We start from the raw sequence: 19768 nt of genomic DNA, 5'->3' as shown, positions 1-19768 counted from the left end.
CTCATAGCCACAAGCTGGATCGCCAGGAGGGACCTTCACCTTCTTCGTGTTACCTCTTGACTCTAGAGCAATTCTAGACTACCTAGGTATTCATCATTTCCAGCTGCAACCATTGCCACAATGTCGGACAAATACTCCTTTAAAAATTCCCTTTGGTCGTTTTATCAACCTGAACGGTTTTCTGTTCTTGTTTTTGCGACATATCATCTACCAAAGGATCATAGTTTCGATTCGTCTTTTCGTGGCGCGCCGTCGATCCAGCGACTATTTGGATATCTTCGACATGCCAAGTTTCCAATGACATTTTGCTTTTCACAGTCCCGACAATGAGGTTTGCCGCGAGAGCCACGATCTGGGTGGTTGGTACCTACCTCAGCCAAGCGCCACTACCCATCGGAATAGCGATGATTCAGAGTTGAAACTTTTTTTTCGCCTCTCGCTTTTCCGATCGAAACCCCCGAAACAGCAGCCAAAAATTATTAGGTGGGAGAGACAAGGCTGGGGTGACTGATCATCTCATCAAGAGCAAAAGCTTGCTTACCTAAGTTAGGTAGCAACTAAAACTACGTCGGTACCGTACCATACCTTACGGACCTGCCGCAATTGTGCTGCAAGGCACACCAGCTGCATAAGGTAAAGGGTGCAATGCATCCTGCATGGTCCCTTCCGACTGAGACTCGACCTCGTTCTCGTTCTCGTGTGCCTGTAGCATGGTGTAGCACACCTGCCTTGGCTTGTGATACCTTCACAAAACACACAAAACGGCAGACGGACGTTTTTTCTCTACAAAAGCTTGACGAAGAAAAAAAAAAAAAAAAAGAAACTTTCAGTCGTGTTTCCATTGTCCGCCTGTCTATGATCATTTTGTTCGGTCAAGTTGCCACATCGGTCTGGTACCTCACCTAGCGCCTCGTACCGTCTGCATCTATGTCTCGCGATCTTGGAGCGGCCGAGATACAAGTGCCCATAGTCAAACAAGAGTTATCCACAGTTTTGGCTCTAGCTAAGATCGTCAAGGCTTTCTTTTTCACCGCCTCAGAAACCATTGAGGCTGTGACGTACCCACCTGCGGCTCTTACGAATAGCCACACTTAGGCAGTGTAGCTATGAGCATATTGTACAGCGTAACCTGACAATCTAGGTAGCTTGCAAGCATACGTACCTACCTACTGTTCTCAGCTACCTCCGTTATCTACACAAAGCACATGGACGGATGAAAGGATGTACGAATGGCAACCCGATGATGCTACCCAGAAACCACAAGCAACCTAAACACCCACCCACTGTACGTCTGGTCGACCCTAAGCTCAACCATAATACCTTGAGTTAGGGTTGTACAGGTTACCACCTTGAAGCACCCTCATCATGCAAGCAGCCATGCAACCGCCCACCTTATTCGGCATGTCCTCGAGACCACCCCAGGTGAGGCAATCTACCTCTTTCAAGCTCCGTCTGCCGAGTTTCGGACCTCTTTGAGTTCTCAATGAGGCCACCCTCCCTCTTCTCCGCGTTTCACAGAGGCCGAGTGAGGGGCGCTGGGTTGAAGATTCAAGACAAATCAGAGGCGCCTCTAGCTGCCCACGGCTGGCTTGATCATGTTGCAAAAGGCCACATGTTGGCGGCAGGCACAGATATTTTTGTCCCTGACGGGGGATTGGCGTGCTGGATCAACGGCCTACTAGATCTAGTCTAGTCCGGGGTCTAGCTGTCAGGCCTACCTAGCTAGCGTCAAGCCGTCCAGCACCTACTAGTTTACACAAGTTGCAATTCTGACAAGCCTGCCACGGACCTTGCGGCTTTATCTTATTTCTTGGTCTAATTCGATTCCTTGATACTAACTGTGCCTAATTGACGTACCTCATTGCACTACACGTGTCTCAGCCCGCGGCCGCACCCCTACCAGAAATCGTTCCTCAGCCGTGCCACTGCACAAAACCCAAGGATGCAGCGCCTTAGTTGCTCTCAGCTTGTATTCCTGGGAGCAGACAGAAACAATAGAGTGAACAAAAAAAAAGGTTCCCCGTTTCCCGTGGTCCTGTGGACTAGCAACGGGCCACAGGGCGTTAAACTGGCCGCGTGCCTGAGTGTGCCGTGTCAGACCCCATCGTGCAAGCCTTCTTCTTGTCCTTTTTTACTTTTACTTTTGTGGATAGATGTCTGGAGCACAAAACTATCTACATCGGATCCCAATATTATAAATGATTTCTCCATGCCCGGATCTATTCCCATGAGAGAAGTAACATGAGGGAGGCGCTCGCAAATCTTCAATCCTACAACCCGGCCCGAGTTCGACGATACTGCGACGACGCCATTCAAGTCGCTATCGTTACACAAGACATAAACTGCTGTAGCAAACGCAGCAGGAACCCGTCTTTATATTGAGCTGCGCATCATCCTCGTTCTAATGGTCTAGTCTTTTCGGTGTGCTATGTGAACCGGACATCCCTCGCCGAATTAAGAAGACCACGAGAACCATCATATCCGGATTCGACGCAGGTGGTTTTCTGCCCCGACTGCTCTGGACACGAAATTCGCTGCTCAATCACACCTTCACGCTACATCATACCACGCCACACAGTCATTCTTCAGGATCTTGCTATATTCGACGCAATGGGGCGCAACTTTCCTGAGCTGCTGGTCAAGGACTTGAAGAACTCGGCATCAATGTTCACCTCCAGGCACATTTCATCAGGTCCTCCAGAACCAACTCTACTTGCCGAGGAACCGGAAATACACGACGACTGCCCCGATATGTCAAGATCAGATAGGCCCCCATCTTGCTACCAACTGCCTAAACTTAAAAGAGTATGTTTCCTTGGTGGAGTGTACTTTCTATGCATGAAAGCATCCCTAGCCTTGAGTCCACTCTTTATCTACTACTACCATTGCTGGGGGAGGATAAATGCTTCAATAAAAAGAAGCAGTGATATTAAGAGCTAACATTTCTCATAAAAAATCACCAGTTATCTGCCGTGGTCCCCAATCTTGACCCGGCGACGTGGCTATTCGAACAGGACATAGAACCGGCATCATCCACAAGCAGTGAATCATCGAGATCCTCATTTGAGATGGAATCAATTCCCACGCGGCCTCGCCAAGAGTCCGTAATAACGAACGGTGCAATCACCTCCGACAGGTCGTCTATGAGCAACTCGGACGCCTCAAAAAGTTTGGTGAATCATGACCGCCTCCGCCAAAAGAGCTGGGTAGACCTGGACACCGACTCAACCGACAGCGAGGGAGGCAAATTATCTTTGGAAAAAAAGGGAAGCATTTCTCAGAATGCCAGAAAATTCAAAAAATCGCCATCACTTAGCGGACATGGGCAAGGCACACGACGCTTTTTTGCTCTTCAGCAGCCCCGATCTACAGAGAGGGGTAACGAGGAGCAGTCCAGCCCAAAGAAAAATACGACTGAACTGCAATCGAGCATCAAGAAGACACCAAGTTCTGTCGGCAGGCGGACTGAAGACTCGGCAGCAGGGAAAGGTAGCCTGCTCTCGAACAGAAGAGCATCTGTAGTCCGCACCCTGTCACATATAGACACAAGCCTAGGCTCGCCGAACAACAGCAACAACAACAACAACATCAACAATATGGAGTTCCCATCACCAGTCTGGCGTTCACATCAAGATTTGCAGCAAGGACCGCCCATTCCGCTTCCGCCGGACGTTCTCGAGACGCTTACGGTGTGCACATCTTCTTTCCCAGAGACCATGTTGCTATGCTCCAGCCTATCCGTCGAGACCATCAGGACATACTCACGGAAGATCAAGCGGCCTGACTCTCCGGAAACCAGCGAGGCCCGCAAGCTTCTCCTCGATGGTTCCGCTCCTATTCACCCAGCCCTCCCGCCAACACCACCTCAATCGGCGGGCTTCTCCCGCTGGCGCTTCTCTAGCATGTTGTCGCCGATGAAGTCGACCGCCTCGTTTATGTCGTCTAGCAGCGGCAACAGCAGCAGCAACCACGGTGAACAGCCACGGTACTCGACAGAAAGCAATACATCGCGCACCGGCAGGCGGTCATCCAAGACCCAGGCTGGCCGCGGTAGCCCCGCGCCGGCCCATCCGGACTTTGCACGCTTCAAGTCCATCTTTCCGGGTGTGGCAGATTATCTCTGCGATGCGCTCTATGCGCACATTGTTGTGTACAACTACATAGTCCTGTTCTGCGGCCCTGCGAGCTTCTCTCCCAAACCGTCTCGGGCCTCTAGCCCACGCTCGGCGACGATAGCCGATTTCTCCCCGGCTCCGGCGCCACGAGTTCAAAGCAGCAGCAGCAGCAGTAGCAGTACCACAAACACCTCCACCACCCCTACCACCACCGGCAACTCTTCACCAAGCAAGCAAAACCACAAGGTCCCAAAGAAGGCCGCCCACGTCCTTGGCATCGCCAGGCCGGTCACGACGGTAATGTCCTCGCCACGGGCCACAGACGCCTTCCATGCTCATCTGGCCGAGGCGACGCGGGCATCTCTGGTGCGTGTTAGCGCCACGGACCTGGAGATTGTCGACGTCGGGCCCAAAAAGACGAGTAACGGCAACGCCTCGTCCCCGCAAAAGATTCCGCGCAAGCAGTCCCGCAGCGAAGACGACGGCGCGGCCGAGCAGGACGACCATGCGCCGCTGCGCCCGCTCAGGGACGCCCTGGGCTCGTGCATCGTCCGCCTCATCAAGACCATGATGCTCATGTCCTCGTCCCCTTCGTCTTCCGCTTGCTGTCCCAACGACGACGAGATTGACATCGCGCCCGAGGGCGGCAGGGTCGGCGCCTCGGACCCCGTCGACACTTTGCTCGTGCGGACGCTCTGCGAGATGGTCAAGTGCTGCGAGGAGGTTGACTAGAAGGGAGAAGAATGTGGCATTATGAGGGGTAGTACAACCAACTGTCCCTGCATTTCCCAGGGTTCCCCTCGGCGCCCACGAGTGCCGTGTCACGGGCACGGGTGCCGCCTGAGAACCCTAATGGGAGGGAGCTCCCTGCCAGCGGCTTCAACTGTTCAGCGTCCGCCGCGGGTGGGTTCCCACCGATGCTCTTCAGAACTTTAGCCAAGGACCATTGATCATCAAGAACCACACCCTCCTTTGACGCTGGCATTTTGAAAAAGGGGAGAAACTATTTATACCGTATATTCTGGGGGGTTTCTCCACTATATGATCACTTTTTTTTTCTTCTTCTTTTCTCCTTTCCGTTTCCCTCTCCTTCTCCACCTGGCATCAGATTTCCTTTGTTCAAGCTATCACGTTTTTTTTGTTTCGAGTTTTCAGACTCACGACTCTGACGCTTTTCCTTTGTCAAAAAACTCTTGTCACTTCTTGGGCGATTCACAGATTTTATCATTTCACTTATTTCTTTTGTCCAACAATTTGCACAGTTTAGCAGCGGGAACCGGATTCATCATTGGGAGGGATTTGGGGAATGAGCCTGCATAGTTTTTAGTTTTAATACTTTTTTTCTTCTTTTTTTCATTTACTTTATCTTCTTTTCGGGACTGTTTTTTTTTGAAAGATACCACCAGTCCCTGGGGATATGGAGGGGAAGTGTGCGTAGCCTTTTTGGAACACGTTCGCGCACAAAGATTACAGGTATTATAGCTATTCTAGTTGTCGGTCTCTCGGAGAGGAAACATAAATAGAATGTCATCAGAGGAGAACATATTTTCCCCCTCGTGTGAAATGCTTATTCTCTAGTCAAGAAGGCATAGTGGCATTCCATACGAACACTTTGAGCGCTAGACCAAACCTTGGGTCTAGACAGGATGCCAGGCTTTCCACTGTCATGATAGACCGAACAAAGCACGGTGGAGTTTCAAGGCACCATGAAAGTGATTGATTGTGAATGATTGATTTATTGACTTGTGGTACAGTCCGCGACACATTATTCCTCCTCTTTTACGTTTAGAAACTTCTCGCTAAAGTCACTGTAGTAGATAAAAGAAAATCCCCTCCCGAACTCGCCAGGACCTAATTGCTGTTTACTTCGATGATGACAACTGGCCGGTGTTGTCCACACATGGGAGTGCACGATCCTCAAACAGTTGCTGACCTCAGAGGGCTGTCCTACTTGCATACCGGGAAACTATTATCCCTTCGCTTCGGATGCTGAACAGATCTTGCGTGGAGCCAGCCCTTGGTTATAGTAATACACTCAAGCGGCGCCTGGTTCACTTGAACCTGCTTGGTATCCTCCTCTTGACGGATATTTTTTCCCCACTTCTCATCACCACCCTAAAACCCCATCGTCCCAGGCATGCATGCATGCATGCATGTGCTCCCGTCTCTTTTCTAGCTCTTGCTTTCTTCCTTATCTTGTCCTCTCGTGACCAGAACGCACATATGATGCCGTACTGAATAGCACGGTATCGATACTGAACCCGAGGTCCAAATGCCAATAATTAATTCCTCCTCTTCCCGATGACTTTAATGTACGATGTCTCGCACCGTCATCCACTGATAGGCTCCACGAGCCACAGCCCAGTTTGCACATGGTACACTGGGTCCGACGGGAGGGAAGGCCGAAGAATCGGCCGTAGTGCGGTGCGCAGGTACCCATCGCAACAAAGTGCAATGCTAGGGTGGTCCTACCGGCGGGCGACACAGTCGTTGCCGGAGCGTCCGCTGCGTGCAGTTAGGATTACTGTTTAAAAAAAAAACCATCGACAGTCTGCCGATTATACTAAAACCAAAGCCCTTCAGCTCTTCTTGATATTCCCCAAGCCCACGAACAACTAATTCTGGTTCAGATCTTGGTGTCTTGAAGGCTAGTCAAGACCCGCGACTGGTCTCCAATAAATTTGCGTCGGTATTCTATAATGGCGCGGCCAATTTCGTCCATGTCGCGAACCTTTTGGGCACGGCAATCGGCTAGCAGGTCTCGGAGACCGGTAATAAACCTGCTCTTCTCCTCGCCGTCGGCAAAGTCATCCGCTTGACCTAGCTCCATCAAGATTTGATCATCTGTGTTGTCGCAAGGAATTGTGGGGGAAGAGTCAGCGTCCAGAGAGAGGGATGCGACCTTGAGAGCTATCCTCGTTAGCAGTCCGGATAGGGATGGCTTGCTGACTTACCTCTGGGAACCATGGATTTGAAGTGCTGGAAACCACATTCTGGATCATTGCACTTCTTTTGGGTGAGTTCGTTCAGACACAATGCCTGTTTTGGGTTGATTTTGTTAGTGTAGGTGAGTGATTTCAGTCCACCTGTCACAGTCTCTGCGTATTTCGGATGAAAGCGGTACGCTCTGAAGTATGTCAATGGACTCTCGTAGGGGGTGAAGGAGGGCACTTCATCTTTGGGATCGGTAGGGGCCTGCTGGCAAGTTAGCTTGCTTGATCCACGCTCACTGGGGTGAAAAACCGTGTTTACTTCTCCATTCACATCGACCGTGCGCTCTGTGTCGTCGTTGGCGTGAACGACATCAGAAATCATTGGCATGTCTGGTGAACCTTCGGCCCTCTCGCGTGAGATCATCTCTGTGGCTGGGGCTGGAGTCGTCTCAAAGTTAAGTTGAGATTCGTCTGATGAGGTTGAGCCCGAATTGGTGTCCCGAGGTGATGCAGGCGCACTTTCTTCGATCTGACCCGATTCAGGGGTGGAAGTAGTAGAGGCCATCACAACATCGATTTGAGGAGACTCCTTTGATGCTGACACACTCTGTACGGGTGACTTTGGTGCGAACGGAGCATCTTCAGTGGGTCCTGTCAGGGTTTGATCGTCGACCTCGGTGCTGTTAACGGACGCCGCGGTGGCTGGTTCTATTGCCTTCTCTTTCGGGGACTCCTGAGCAGAGACAAGCTCTTCGACAATCATTTTGCCCGTATCCACTTGCATCGGTTCAGAATCTAGAGCGTCTGCTAGAGGGGCGGAAGGAGAAGTTTGCGAAACTTGTGCTGAGCGGCTTTCGGTTGGTTCCTGTGCTTCAACAGAAGGTTGAGGTAGCTGTGCATCGGACTCTTGTCCGACCGGCTGCTGTTCTTGATGCTGCATGACGCTCTGGCTAGGCGGATCAGAATCAGTGGGCTCGACTTCTAATTGCCGAAGTTCCTCTGCTAACTTCTCCCTTTCAGCTGCCTCAGTTTCGATCTCACGTCTCAGTTGGGCAGCCTTTTGTTCAAGTAATTTCAGCTTGGTCTTCTTCTCCAGCAGTTTGGCCTCGATTTTAGGCAGTTGCACGCTCGTGATACGTGCGCGACGATCGCCTTCTACCGCAGCAGCAGCCTGGGTAGCCGGGCGCACTGGTGGGGCTGTTGCAACCTTAAGTTGGCCGTAGCCATGCATGGATCGCGTGCCCTGTGTTTGTTCAGGAAATCGAGGAACGCTTGCAGAGGCCGCTTCAGAGATCAACTGCGCAGATGGTAGATCTGTGCTCTCAATGTCGCTGAAGGAGACAGCTCGTTGCCCTGGGGCTGTGGTTCGAGTATGTTCAGCGGGGTCAACTAAACGCGTGGGGGGCTCCTTAAGCTCCGGAGTCGAGGTTGTAACATCGGGCGTCTGCGACCCCGAACCAGCCATTCTTTTCTTTGCCTCCGCGGCAGCAATTTTAGCTCTCATCCTGAGAATATCGCTATCAAGCCTACTGAGCTTGGCAGGTGGGACGTTTGAGTTGCTCCTAGTCAAACTCTTCCTTGGTGTTCCGTCTGATAGTGGCGGAAAATCTCTAACCACAGGACCCTGGTTGGGAGTCTCGACACGAGATGAAGAAGACTCGCTGTGGCCTCCGGGCGAATCGACTTCCATCTCCACATCATCGTCCGAATCCTCGCTAATATCAATCACGAAGGAGTCTTGTCGATGCTGTCCATATGGGCGTTTTGGTGTACCCACTGTCGCCGAATAGTCGACAAAGTCTGCCGCTACAGGTCGTTTGCGGGACGAGGCCGACCCTAGATTTCCTGTGGACAATGAAAGTCCCGGGATAGATGAGCCTGTCTGTGCGTTCAGAACGGAAGGGCTCGAACCCATATTTGACTGGCCGCCAGCGGGTGTGTTATGTACTGGGTTAACGGTGCTACCCGCGGGAATGGTGATGGAAGGGACCGACGGTCTTGAGATAGAAGAGCCAGAGTCTACTGCTGGCGGCGTGGTTTGTGTGGTAGCTGCCAGCTGCTTCTGTGCCTGGCGTGATTTCAGTGCCTCTAGCTTCTTCTTGAGCAGTGCCTCCTTGTCCGCTTTAAACTTTGGCTTAGCAACCGAATCCATTTCCTTGCGGAGAGCCAAAGGAGCTGTGGGAGCCGACGGGGGCGGGGCATTTTGCATTGCCGCTGGTCCGCTTGGAATCGAGGGGCCAGTTGGTGCCACGGCGAGGGTTCCCACATCGGGTGGATGCCCCGCCGATACAGGTACTGGCGATTGCGTCGGGGCCGGGGAGGTTGTCGATGGCTTTGACGGGGCCGCTGGGGTTGAAGTTGTTTTATTGGCCGCCTTTGCAGCCAGCAACCGCGCAATACGATCCTTTCGCTCCTCTGTTTTGTCTTTGGGCGCGGGTGTGTTCTTATCCGGTACAGCCACACTGTTTGGCACCGGCTTTGCTGCCGTCACAGGCTGTGTGACAGGTTTAACGGCAATGCTGGGGGGAAGTAAATTCAATTCGTTGAATAGCGACTTGACCGTAGCCTCATCAAAGCCCTCGTCGAGGTAGGTCTGGTATTTGACGCCCAAAGGAAGAAGCCTCAGAATAGACTTTTGTGCCTCCTTCTTGGCTTCATCGACTGATCTGAACTGAGGGACTGGCCCCACGGGCTGTGCCGGTACATCGTCAACAGTATCTGGATTCTTTTGCAAGCCTAGCCCAGGCAATGATGGCTTCGTGCTTTGACTAGAACCATTCAAGACCGTCGATGGCAATTGTGGCCGACCGACCTCATTGGGAGACAAGTGAGGCGAGTACGAGTTTTGTCGGACATGATCAACCGGTCGTGGTTTTTGATTCACGGTGCTGGGTTGTGGCTGGGCCACGTCGTCGGGCTGAGGATCGTATAAATCATCGAAATCGGCGTCGGATAACTCCCCTTCCTCCATTCCCTCCTGTGTATTTTGTACGGGTGGTTTCGGCAAAAGATCTGGCTGGAATGAAGTTTTCGCCGACTCCAGAGTAGTTGCGGGAGCGTTGGAAACCTGCTGCTGGTAGTTTGCTGGGGGTTGCGGTGGAGGTATCCATGACTGTTGATGGGGCTGCGGTGTAGGGCCGTTGCTCGCGGAGGCTGAGGGTCCTCCAAAGCCCAGACCGGGTATCTGAGTGGAGTTGTAGCCGAATGAGTTCTGAGAAGTCAAATAGCTGGCGGATGGACTTGGCTCGCTCGATGTGTTATGATATGACGTCGGACGCTGCTGGGTTTGCGGTGGATTTGTCGGGTATGGATAGAACCCCGAAGGATCGATTGGCCATTGCCCGTGGCCCGAGGCATACTGCGACATTGGGAAAGGTTTGGAAAAGTCGGCGAATTAGAGAGTAGAGGCTGAATGAATAGAGGCCGACGACTCGAGTTAGACGCACGATGCGATAAAAATTTACTTCCTTCAATGAGCTCTCGTGGTAGTCAAAAACACGGTCAGACCCAAGTCGGAAGACCAATACCTCGATTAAAAATGAAGGGAACAATAGACTTACTAGTTTCTAAGGAAGTGAGACACAGCAATGGTATCCCAGGATAAAATTTCCCGTAGGAATTTAGACGACGAGAGACCACTTGGGCATCGAACGAAGACAGAGAGAAAATTGCGATAGTAGCCGGCCTGGAGGTGCCTAGATGATGAAGCGAGTAGCTTGGGGGGCGAATATTGGAGGGATCGTTGCTTTTTGTCAAGTCGTGTTTCATCATAGGAATGAATCACAAAGGGATGCTTGACTTTCAATGTCGCCGTCGAGGATGGGACCTTTGGTCGCAAACTGGAGGCAAACAGGGAACGATGCGTTTCGTCTTGTGACCCAGATCAATCACGAAAATCGCGATGTCGAAATTCCTCGGTTGGAGTCTCCACTTTGACGCCAAGCCGCGCAAGTCCTACCTAGCTTGCGAATAAACCAGTAGGCGCGCGGCAAGTTCATGAGGTTTTGACGGATAGAAGCTTATCCAAATTGGGACTAGCTGATCTGCATTCGCATTAACCCATTTGTGGCAGTAGCTTTGTTTACTATCCTCCCTGGCAACCCGCATTTACGCGGAGCACAGGGCAGCCAGTGACTTCATGGCGTTTTTGCATTGCATTGCCTGCATGAAATAAGCTTGTTATTTACAACGGCGTTCATTCTAATCCGTCTATCGTCTACCCAAATCTAGGGACCTTCTTTAAGTGCTGCATGACAGACTAACACTCACGGATTCTTCTGGACGAGGACCGTTACATTCTAGCCATTGTTTTGTTTCTATTTACGCTGTTCCGCTTTTCGTGGTTACCGTCGATTGTCTTTGGCTTTGCACTCTCCCGTTGCTCGGCGTCATGATTGTGCGCGATTCTTTGCGTCGAGACTGATTTTATCTGGATGAATTGACGAAATTTTACCTCCTACATTACATACATACCCGGCATAATCACCCACGTGGGTGAAATTCAGCCAAGATGTCGGGCTCATTACGAAATAATCCTTTCATGAGGGGTGCGTCGCCATCACAATCCTCATCATCGCCGGCTGGCACCCCCAAAAGCAGGCCGAAGTCTACCGCATTTCCGCCGGCTTCGCTCCCATTCTCGAACGCTTCCACAGCCACGGGCGCATTAGCTCACCCTACCCGAACACAATCACACACAACAAATGTCTTGATACCACGGCATACGCGCGAAGGGTCGCGCGGAGCAGCATCTTCCAGCACCTTTGCGCCCTCCTTCATCAAGTCGGAGGAGATGAGGCGTTCGGATACTGTCAGGGGCATCGAGGGCGAGAACGACTTTTCTGGCAAGCGATACGTGTGGCTTAAGGATCCGCAGACCGCTTTTGTCAAGGGATGGGTTGTCGAGGAGCTGGGAGCTGGCAGGATACTGGTCCAATGCGACGATGGCACCGTAAGGCTTGCCCTCTGGATCAATCGAATAATAACAAATGTGAAGGATGGGAGACTTGACAACAGCATGGCTGACCACACTCCTTTCATAGCAACGCGAAGTCGACTCCGAAAGCGTCGACAAGGTCAACCCGGCCAAGTTCGACAAGGCCGAGGACATGGCCGAGCTAACGCATTTGAACGAGGCATCCGTCGTGCACAATTTGCATATGCGATACCAGTCAGACCTCATCTACACGTACTCGGGACTCTTCTTGGTGACAGTCAACCCTTACTGCCCGCTGCCCATCTATTCAAACGAATATGTCAACATGTACAAGGGTCGTAGTCGTGAGGATACCAAGCCTCACATTTTCGCCATGGCCGATCATGCCTTCCGGAACCTGGTCGACGAGGGCGAGAACCAAAGCATCCTGGTTACTGGAGAGTCTGGAGCTGGAAAGACAGAAAACACCAAGAAGGTCATTCAGTACCTGGCCGCCGTTGCTCACTCCGAATCGCCCGTCAAGGCAAAGGGTCAGTCTCAGCACTCGAACCTGTCTGCCCAGATCCTGCGTGCCAACCCTATCCTTGAGGCTTTCGGAAACGCCCAGACGGTTCGCAATAACAACTCTTCCCGATTCGGAAAGTTTATTCGTATCGAATTTAGCAAGAACGGGTCCATTGCCGGCGCATTCATTGACTGGTACTTGCTTGAAAAATCCCGAGTTGTGCGCATCAACAGCAACGAGCGCAACTACCACGTCTTTTACCAGCTGCTCAAGGGTGCTGACCGGAGGATGAAGGAGGACTTCCTGATCGACGGAATGGACACGGAGGATTTTGCCTATACACGTGATGGCAATGACACCATCTCGGGTGTGTCAGATCGCGAAGAATGGGAGACTCTCATGGAGGCTTTTCATGTTATGGGTTTCAACGGACAGGATCAGGCTGCCATTCTACGCACAATCGCCGCGGTTTTGCACTTGGGCAACATCAATCTCGTAAAGGAGAGCCGAGCTGCGGACCAGGCAAGGCTGGCCCCTGATGCTAAATCCTTTGCCGAAAAGGTCTGCCGGTTGCTGGGTATACCTCTGGAGCCTTTCTTGCAAGGCCTTCTACACCCAAAGGTCAAGGCAGGTCGAGAATGGGTCGAAAAGGTGCAAACTCCCGAACAGGTCCGACTAGGAATCGACGCCCTATCCAAGGGTATATACGAACGCGCATTCGGTGATCTCGTCACCCGAATCAACCGACAGCTGGATCGAACGGGCATGGGGATGGATGACTCTCGCTTCATTGGCGTGCTGGATATCGCTGGTTTTGAGATTTTTGAGGAAAACAGCTTTGAGCAGCTTTGCATCAACTACACGAACGAAAAGCTCCAGCAGTTCTTCAACCACCACATGTTCGTCCTCGAGCAGGAGGAGTACGCCAGGGAGCAAATAGAGTGGCAGTTTATCGACTTCGGGCGTGATCTGCAGCCTACAATCGACCTCATCGAACTTCCAAACCCTATAGGTATCTTCTCATGCCTCGACGAGGACAGCGTTATGCCAAAGGCAACAGACATCACGTTCACAGAGAAGCTACACTCGCTCTGGGACAAAAAGTCAAACAAGTATCGACCATCGAGGTTAAAGCATGGGTTTATTCTCACCCACTACGCCGCGGAGGTCGAGTACTCCACCGACGGCTGGCTGGAGAAGAACAAGGACCCCCTTAATGACAACGTAACAAGGCTTTTGGCAGCGTCTACTGAGAATCATGTTGCGAATCTGTTCGCAGACTGCGCCGAGCAGGATGACGAGTATGGCGGCGTTCGCAGTCGCGTCAAGAAGGGTCTCTTCAGAACTGTGGCTCAAAGGCACAAGGAGCAACTGTCAAGCCTTATGGCGCAGCTTCACTCCACGCACCCACACTTTGTACGATGTATCCTTCCCAACCACAAAAAGAAGCCGAAGATGTTCAACAATCTGTTGGTTCTCGACCAACTCCGCTGCAACGGTGTACTCGAGGGTATCCGTATTGCACGGACTGGGTTTCCCAATCGCTTGTCTTTCTCAGAGTTCCGCCAACGATACGAAGTTCTCTGCAGAGACATGCCCAAGGGCTATCTCGAGGGGCAGGCGGCAGCATCCATCATACTCGACAAGTTGGGACTCGACAGGGGACTTTTCCGCGTTGGTCTTACGAAGGTATTTTTCCGGGCCGGTGTGCTTGCAGAGCTTGAAGAGCAGCGTGACGCTCTCATCACCGAGATCATGTCTAGGTTCCAGTCTGTGGCTCGAGGTTTTATGCAGCGAAGGATTGCCTACAAGAGACTTTACAGAGCCGAGGCTACCCGCGTTATTCAGCGGAACTTGAATGTATATCTCAACTTGTGTGATGACCCATGGTGGCAGCTGCTTATCCGCATGAAACCACTGCTGGGAGCAACACGAACGGCTACAGAAGTCAAGCGACGCGACGAGCTCATCCGCCAGCTTCACGACAAGATGAAGCAGGAGGAGATGGACAGGCAAAGGCTTGAGGAGGAGCGTCGCACTACGCATACAGAAATGATGCGCATCCAGCAGACCCTGGAGAGCGAGCGAGCATTGGCGCTTGACAAGGAAGAGATTTTCAAGCGGCTGCAGCTCCGTGAGGTTGAGCTCGAGGAGAAGCTTTCTGGCGCTATTGAAGATCAGGAGCGTCTCGAGGACCAGCTGGACAGCCTACTCGATGCCAAGAAGCTTGCCGAAGAACAGGTCGAAAAGTACCGGACACAACTAGAGCAGGCAGCTTCTCTGATAGGCAAACTTGAGGAAGAAAAGACAGATCTTGGCGATCGGCTGTCATCTCTAGAGAAGGAGATGAAGGAGATGTCTCAGCGCCAGTCGCAACGAAGCGCTGAGGAGGAGGCTCTGCAGGACGAGATCAAGATGTTGCAGAGCCAGCTCTCTCTCAAGGATCGCAAAGCTCGCGACCTCGAGGGCAAGCTGTTGAAAATTGACCAGGATGCTGAGGTCAAGCTTGTGGCTGCCCAGAAGGAGCTCCAGACATTTAAGAGCCGGGAGCAACGTCTCATTGCCGAAAATCGGGACGCACAGCAGCAGCTTTCGAAGCTTTCCAAGACCTCAACTGACTATGAGGATCTCGTCCGCAAGAAGGAGAGCGAGCTTGCTCTCCTGCGCAGTGACAACAAAAAGTACGAGACGGAACACCGGTCCTTCGAGGAGCAAAAGAAGACGCTGGCAGCTGAAAAAGAAAAGGCGGCCACTCGTCTCCGCGAAGTTCAGGCCGAGATCTCAGCCCTCAAGTCACAACAGTCGCAGCTTCAGCGTGAGGCCGACGATGCCAAGAAATTGCTTCAGGCGCGTCTTTCTGAGGATGCCCAAGCGGACCAGAACCGCCAGGTGCTCGAAGGCCAAATCAAGGACCTCAAGGACGAGCTTTACAAGACGCAGATGGACCTGAGCCGCGAGCGTCAGTCTCGCGACGATGTGCTTCTCTTGGGCGAGCATGAATACCAAAAGCTGCAGGAGGAGTACGAACGTCTCAACGAGTCCAAGATCACCATCGAGAAGGAGCTGTACGCACAGCAAGATACCCTGCGTCGTACCATGGAAGCGCGGGCGACAGCCGAGAAAGAGCGTGACGAGGCTCGGGATGAGATCAGGAAACTGCGCGTCGCCAAGGTCCAGGCCGAGGAGGCTCGTCGTGAGGCTGAGAATGCTGGCGAGCGTGCGGCTCTCAAGATTGCCAGGGAACGTGAGACAAGCCTCAGGAAGGACTTGGACGCGGCTCAAGAACGGCTCAAGTGGTTCGAGGACGAGTGTGCCAAACTCAATCACCAGGTTGAGGATCTGAACAAGCTGATCTTGTCTTCTGGCGAGTTCGGTCTGAAGAATGATCAGGAGAAGGAGCGTATGCAACGGGAGTTGACTACTGTCAAAGGTCGACTTATGGCGTCAGAAAATGACAATCGTGCTCTTCTCAACAAGCTGCAGCAAAAAGGCCTGGAGATTGCGCGATCGACTTCAAGGGCCAGCGAGGCATCTCGTGGCCAAGTCACGGCGTTGTCGAGGGAGAAGGCCAGAGTGGAGGAGCAGAATGTCAAGCTCAACAAGCAGCTCGGCGATGCTCAGCTTACCATCGCCGCTCTAGAAAAGAAGGCCGAGAAGCTCCAGCTGAACCTGGAAGACCTCAACCTTGAAGTCTCCCGTGAGACAAAGGCTAGCCGCAACGCTGAAAAGACGTCTTCAAACTTTACCGCCCAGCTGGCAGAAGCAAACCGCACCATTGAGTCAGAGCGTCAGTTAAAGACCCAGGCGCAGACGACTGTCCGCACTCTGCAAACGACGCTCGACTCTAGAGACAAAGAACTTGTGGAGCTACGGGCGCAGATGTTGAGCATTCTCAAGACTGTCGACCCGGATGCCTTGCCGGCTATTGCCCCAGACAATACCAAGAACGAGATGTTCATAGCCAAGAACTACGATCTCGCCCGCAAGGTTGAGGAGCTGCAGCAGAGCCTTCGTGTCCAGACAGCTGCTCGTCAAACTGCCGAGAACCAGGTTGCAGAGCTCAGAGCTCAAAAGCACGACTCGCCACGGCCGCGTCTCGAAGAGATCAACCCTAACGAGGCTCCGTTCAATGTTTCACCGACGCAGAGAAAGTCCAAGATTAATGGTCGCCACTACTCGACTGCTTCGACACCGCCGCGTCGCTTCAATGGCGCAGATGGTGACCACTCGCACGACTCTGTGCGCTCTGACCGCACTGCCGACGTTCTGAGCTTCAACAACCGCCAGGATCTCAAGACTGAAGTTGAGGAGCTACAGAACCAACTCCAGCTGTCCGAGATGAAGAATCGTCACCTCGAAAGCCAACTGGAACGGGCAACTCCAGGACCCGATGCCACCTACGGCGAGGAAAGCCCAAGCGCGCGTCGTCGGGCGCAAAAGCTTGAACAGGCCAACAGTCGACTCCAGGATATGCTAGACGACTCCTCTAAGAAGGTTTCGGCGCTGGAAAAGACTGTTCGCACGGGAGAGCTTTCGCTGCGGGACATTCAGACAAGGTCGCATGAGGAGATTCTCGATCTGCTTAACAGTCAGGAGGAGTCACGGCGGTCGCTGCTGCTTAGTCATAGGGACGCTGTGGCTGAGCTCACTGATATCAAGGAGCACTTTGACAAGATGCGACATGATCGGGCCAAGGTCGAAGTCGACCTCCGCGACGCCAGGTCAGAATTGCAAGACATTTCACTGGCGCGAGACCAAGAGGCCGCCAGCCGTAGCCAACTGCTGCAGGAGTTTGCCGACCTCCAGATCAGGCTTGATGCTGAGACTTCCAAGCTCGCCGACGTGACAGCCAACCTACATCTGTACAAGAGTCGGGCAGACGAATACTTTAGCAAGCTAGAACAGGCCGAGATTGCCGTGCTCAAGGCCAACCGTGCCGAGCAATTTGCCCGCAGCCAGGCTCGTGAAGCGGAGGACACGTGTGCCGAGGTCATGTCAGAGCGCCAGCGTATGGATGCGGCGGTCGAGGACCTCCAGCGGCAAAACCAACGGCTAGAGGAGAAACTCGAGGACTTGTCGACAGATCTCGAGGCGGCGACACAGGCTAAGCGACGCCTACAACACGAACTCGAGGACTACCGCGCACAGCGGGCCAACGACATCGAAGACAAGGAGTCGAGCATGGAGCAAACGCGCAAAAAGTACCAGGCAGAATTCGCCACGCTCACCAAGGAGCTGGACCTGGCTCGCGAGGAGCGTCTGTTCAAACAAGCCGAGGTGGTGCGGCTGCGCGAGGAGTTGGACGAACTCCGGTCCAAGTGGGACGACGAGGTTCTCAACAGCTCGACGTGGTCCAAAGAGAAGACAAGGCTCGAGGCAACGCTTGCAGATGTCGTGGCCAGCCGCGACGAGGCTGTTGGTGCGCACAACGAGGCCCAGGGCAAGATTGTCAACCTCCTCTCGCAGGTGCGCACACTGCGGGCCAACGTCGACGAGGCGTCGGCCGAACGCGACGCGCTTCTGCGCGAGAAGCGTGGCCTCGAGTCTCGACTCCAGGAAGCCAAGGCTGGGCTGGAGGAGCTGTCCAAAGCAGGCGAGAGCCCCAGCCTGCGCAACGCGGCAGGCATGGACAAGGAGATTCTCGAGCTCAAGTCGAGCCTGGCGCACCACGAGGACGTGGCCTCTGCAGCGGTGGAGAAGATGCGGAGGGCCGAAGCACTCGTGGCCGAAGTGCAAAAGGACATGGCGGCCGAGCGGGACAACGCAGCCAAGTTGCAAAAGGAGAAGACAGCCCTCGAGAAGGCGCTGTCGGAGGAGAAGGTCAAACTGGTCAACCTCGAGACCAAGGTTTACCCGAGTGCTGGGCAGGTCAAGTTCTTGAACACGAGAATCGAAGAGGTGAGTTTCTATGCAAATACGCACTTTTAAAGGAATACTGCTAACATCCGGATGCCTACACAGCTCGAAAAACAACTACAGGCTCAAGAAGAGCAGCACAACAAGTCCCAGAGGTCGGTGCGTAACGTGGACCGGACGGTCAAGGACCTGCAGTCGCAAATCGAGCGCAAAGACAAGCAAAACGGGCAGCTACAAGACGACCTAACGCGGATGCGCGACAAGGCCGACAAGCTGCTCAAGACGATTGACGAGCTGCAGGCGGCCGACTCGACGGCTCAGCTCAACGCCAGGCGGGCGGAGCGCGAGCTGCGCGAGGAAAAGGAGAAGACCATGCAGCTAGAGCGCGAGCTTGAGAGCTGGAAGGCCTCGGCGCCGAGGCCCGGAAGCAGCAGCATCTCGGGCTACGGCAGCCTGAGGAGGGGGCCCAACGGGACTATCAACTCCAGGAGTGGGTTTGGGAGTCTAGAGGGGGTGGATGAGTTTGGGGGAGTGGAGATTCCGAAGCGGAAGAGCAGCATTAGTAGGGCTCCTAGTCTGACCAAGGGGTTCTTGTAGTGCTGAAAGTGTCATGGACGTGGTTTTGTTCGCTTGAAACGAGGTCGCATTTGTAATATTCTGGAGGGGGCTTGGTTTGCATATTTGGGGGGTAACTTTGACTTTGTGGCTGGAGCAAGAGCATGGGTATTTTTGTTCTTTTTATCAACTACTGGATTTGGCGCTCGCATGGGTGTCCTTTTGGAGATTCTGAAGCAATTTCACTCGAGTGTTGATCTTTTGCTTCGGTGTCGAATATAATCTACCCTTTGTGCCATTGTATTTTTTAAAGGCGTGGGCAAGCAAGCATATTCAGAGTCATTGCACGAGTTTATAGTGGTGCTAAACATCAAGTGCCGGCGCCACCCGGAATCGCGTTTACTATAGGTCCAGACAGACGACACCTAGCCGACCAACGTACTTCCTCATGTAGCTATGCGGTGGTGGGTAGGTATTTTTTGTCGACTTTCTTTCGGAAGAATGACGAGGATACCCCATCGTGCATCGTAGCACATTGCTTGCCTCATCTCGATGTGGCGGGCCAGGTTGACCTCATTTATCTCCGCCTCGGCCTTGACTATGTTTCTTCTTCGGTCTAGTGGTCATACGCATTATTCTTGCCCATGTGTGTGACCATCCGAACGGAGCCTCTATTCTCTTTTTTATTTTTATTTTTTATCTTATTGGTCGAGTCACAAACACCATACAGCACACGAACCCAAAAGTTAAGATACCAGTATGCGAACCTTGGGAGGCCTCGGTCGACTGGGGCGCCCTTTGTGCGTCCTTTATTTTTTGTTTGCACGACGGGATTTATGGGTTTTCGGTGAGCGGTTGCCTGGATGTT

The 19768-nt window shown here is 52.8% G+C and overlaps 3 protein-coding genes across 3 annotated transcripts; 2 read left to right on the top strand and 1 right to left on the bottom strand.

Annotated features, from left to right (window-relative positions):
- The first annotated feature begins 28 nt into the window (after nt 1-28).
- MGG_03058 (uncharacterized protein) lies at nt 29-5025 on the top strand. The gene is made up of 2 exons (XM_003720575.1): nt 29-2805; nt 2964-5025. Exons 1-2 carry the CDS (start codon nt 2611-2613, stop codon nt 4845-4847), a joined length of 2079 nt encoding a protein of 692 aa, XP_003720623.1. The 5' UTR covers nt 29-2610; the 3' UTR covers nt 4848-5025.
- Nucleotides 5026-5828: 803 nt separating this feature from the next.
- Nucleotides 5829-10996, bottom strand: MGG_03059 (uncharacterized protein). The gene is made up of 4 exons (XM_003720574.1): nt 10609-10996; nt 7368-10527; nt 7070-7310; nt 5829-6959 (listed from the first exon to the last, which is right to left on the bottom strand). The coding sequence occupies exons 2-4, from the start codon at nt 10413-10415 to the stop codon at nt 6742-6744; spliced, it is 3507 nt and encodes a 1168-aa protein (XP_003720622.1). The 5' UTR covers nt 10416-10527; nt 10609-10996; the 3' UTR covers nt 5829-6741.
- A 184-nt stretch (nt 10997-11180) lies between these two features.
- Nucleotides 11181-19314, top strand: MGG_03060 (myosin type II heavy chain). The gene is made up of 3 exons (XM_003720573.1): nt 11181-11999; nt 12091-18387; nt 18451-19314. The coding sequence occupies exons 1-3, from the start codon at nt 11559-11561 to the stop codon at nt 18940-18942; spliced, it is 7230 nt and encodes a 2409-aa protein (XP_003720621.1). The 5' UTR covers nt 11181-11558; the 3' UTR covers nt 18943-19314.
- Nucleotides 19315-19768: the final 454 nt, after the last annotated feature.

This window comes from Pyricularia oryzae, chromosome 7 (assembly GCF_000002495.2).
Source record: "Pyricularia oryzae 70-15 chromosome 7, whole genome shotgun sequence".
Taxonomy (NCBI): Eukaryota; Fungi; Ascomycota; class Sordariomycetes; order Magnaporthales; family Pyriculariaceae; genus Pyricularia; species Pyricularia oryzae.
Note: the sequence above shows the minus strand (reverse complement) of the source record. Positions and strands in the feature narration are given on the sequence as shown.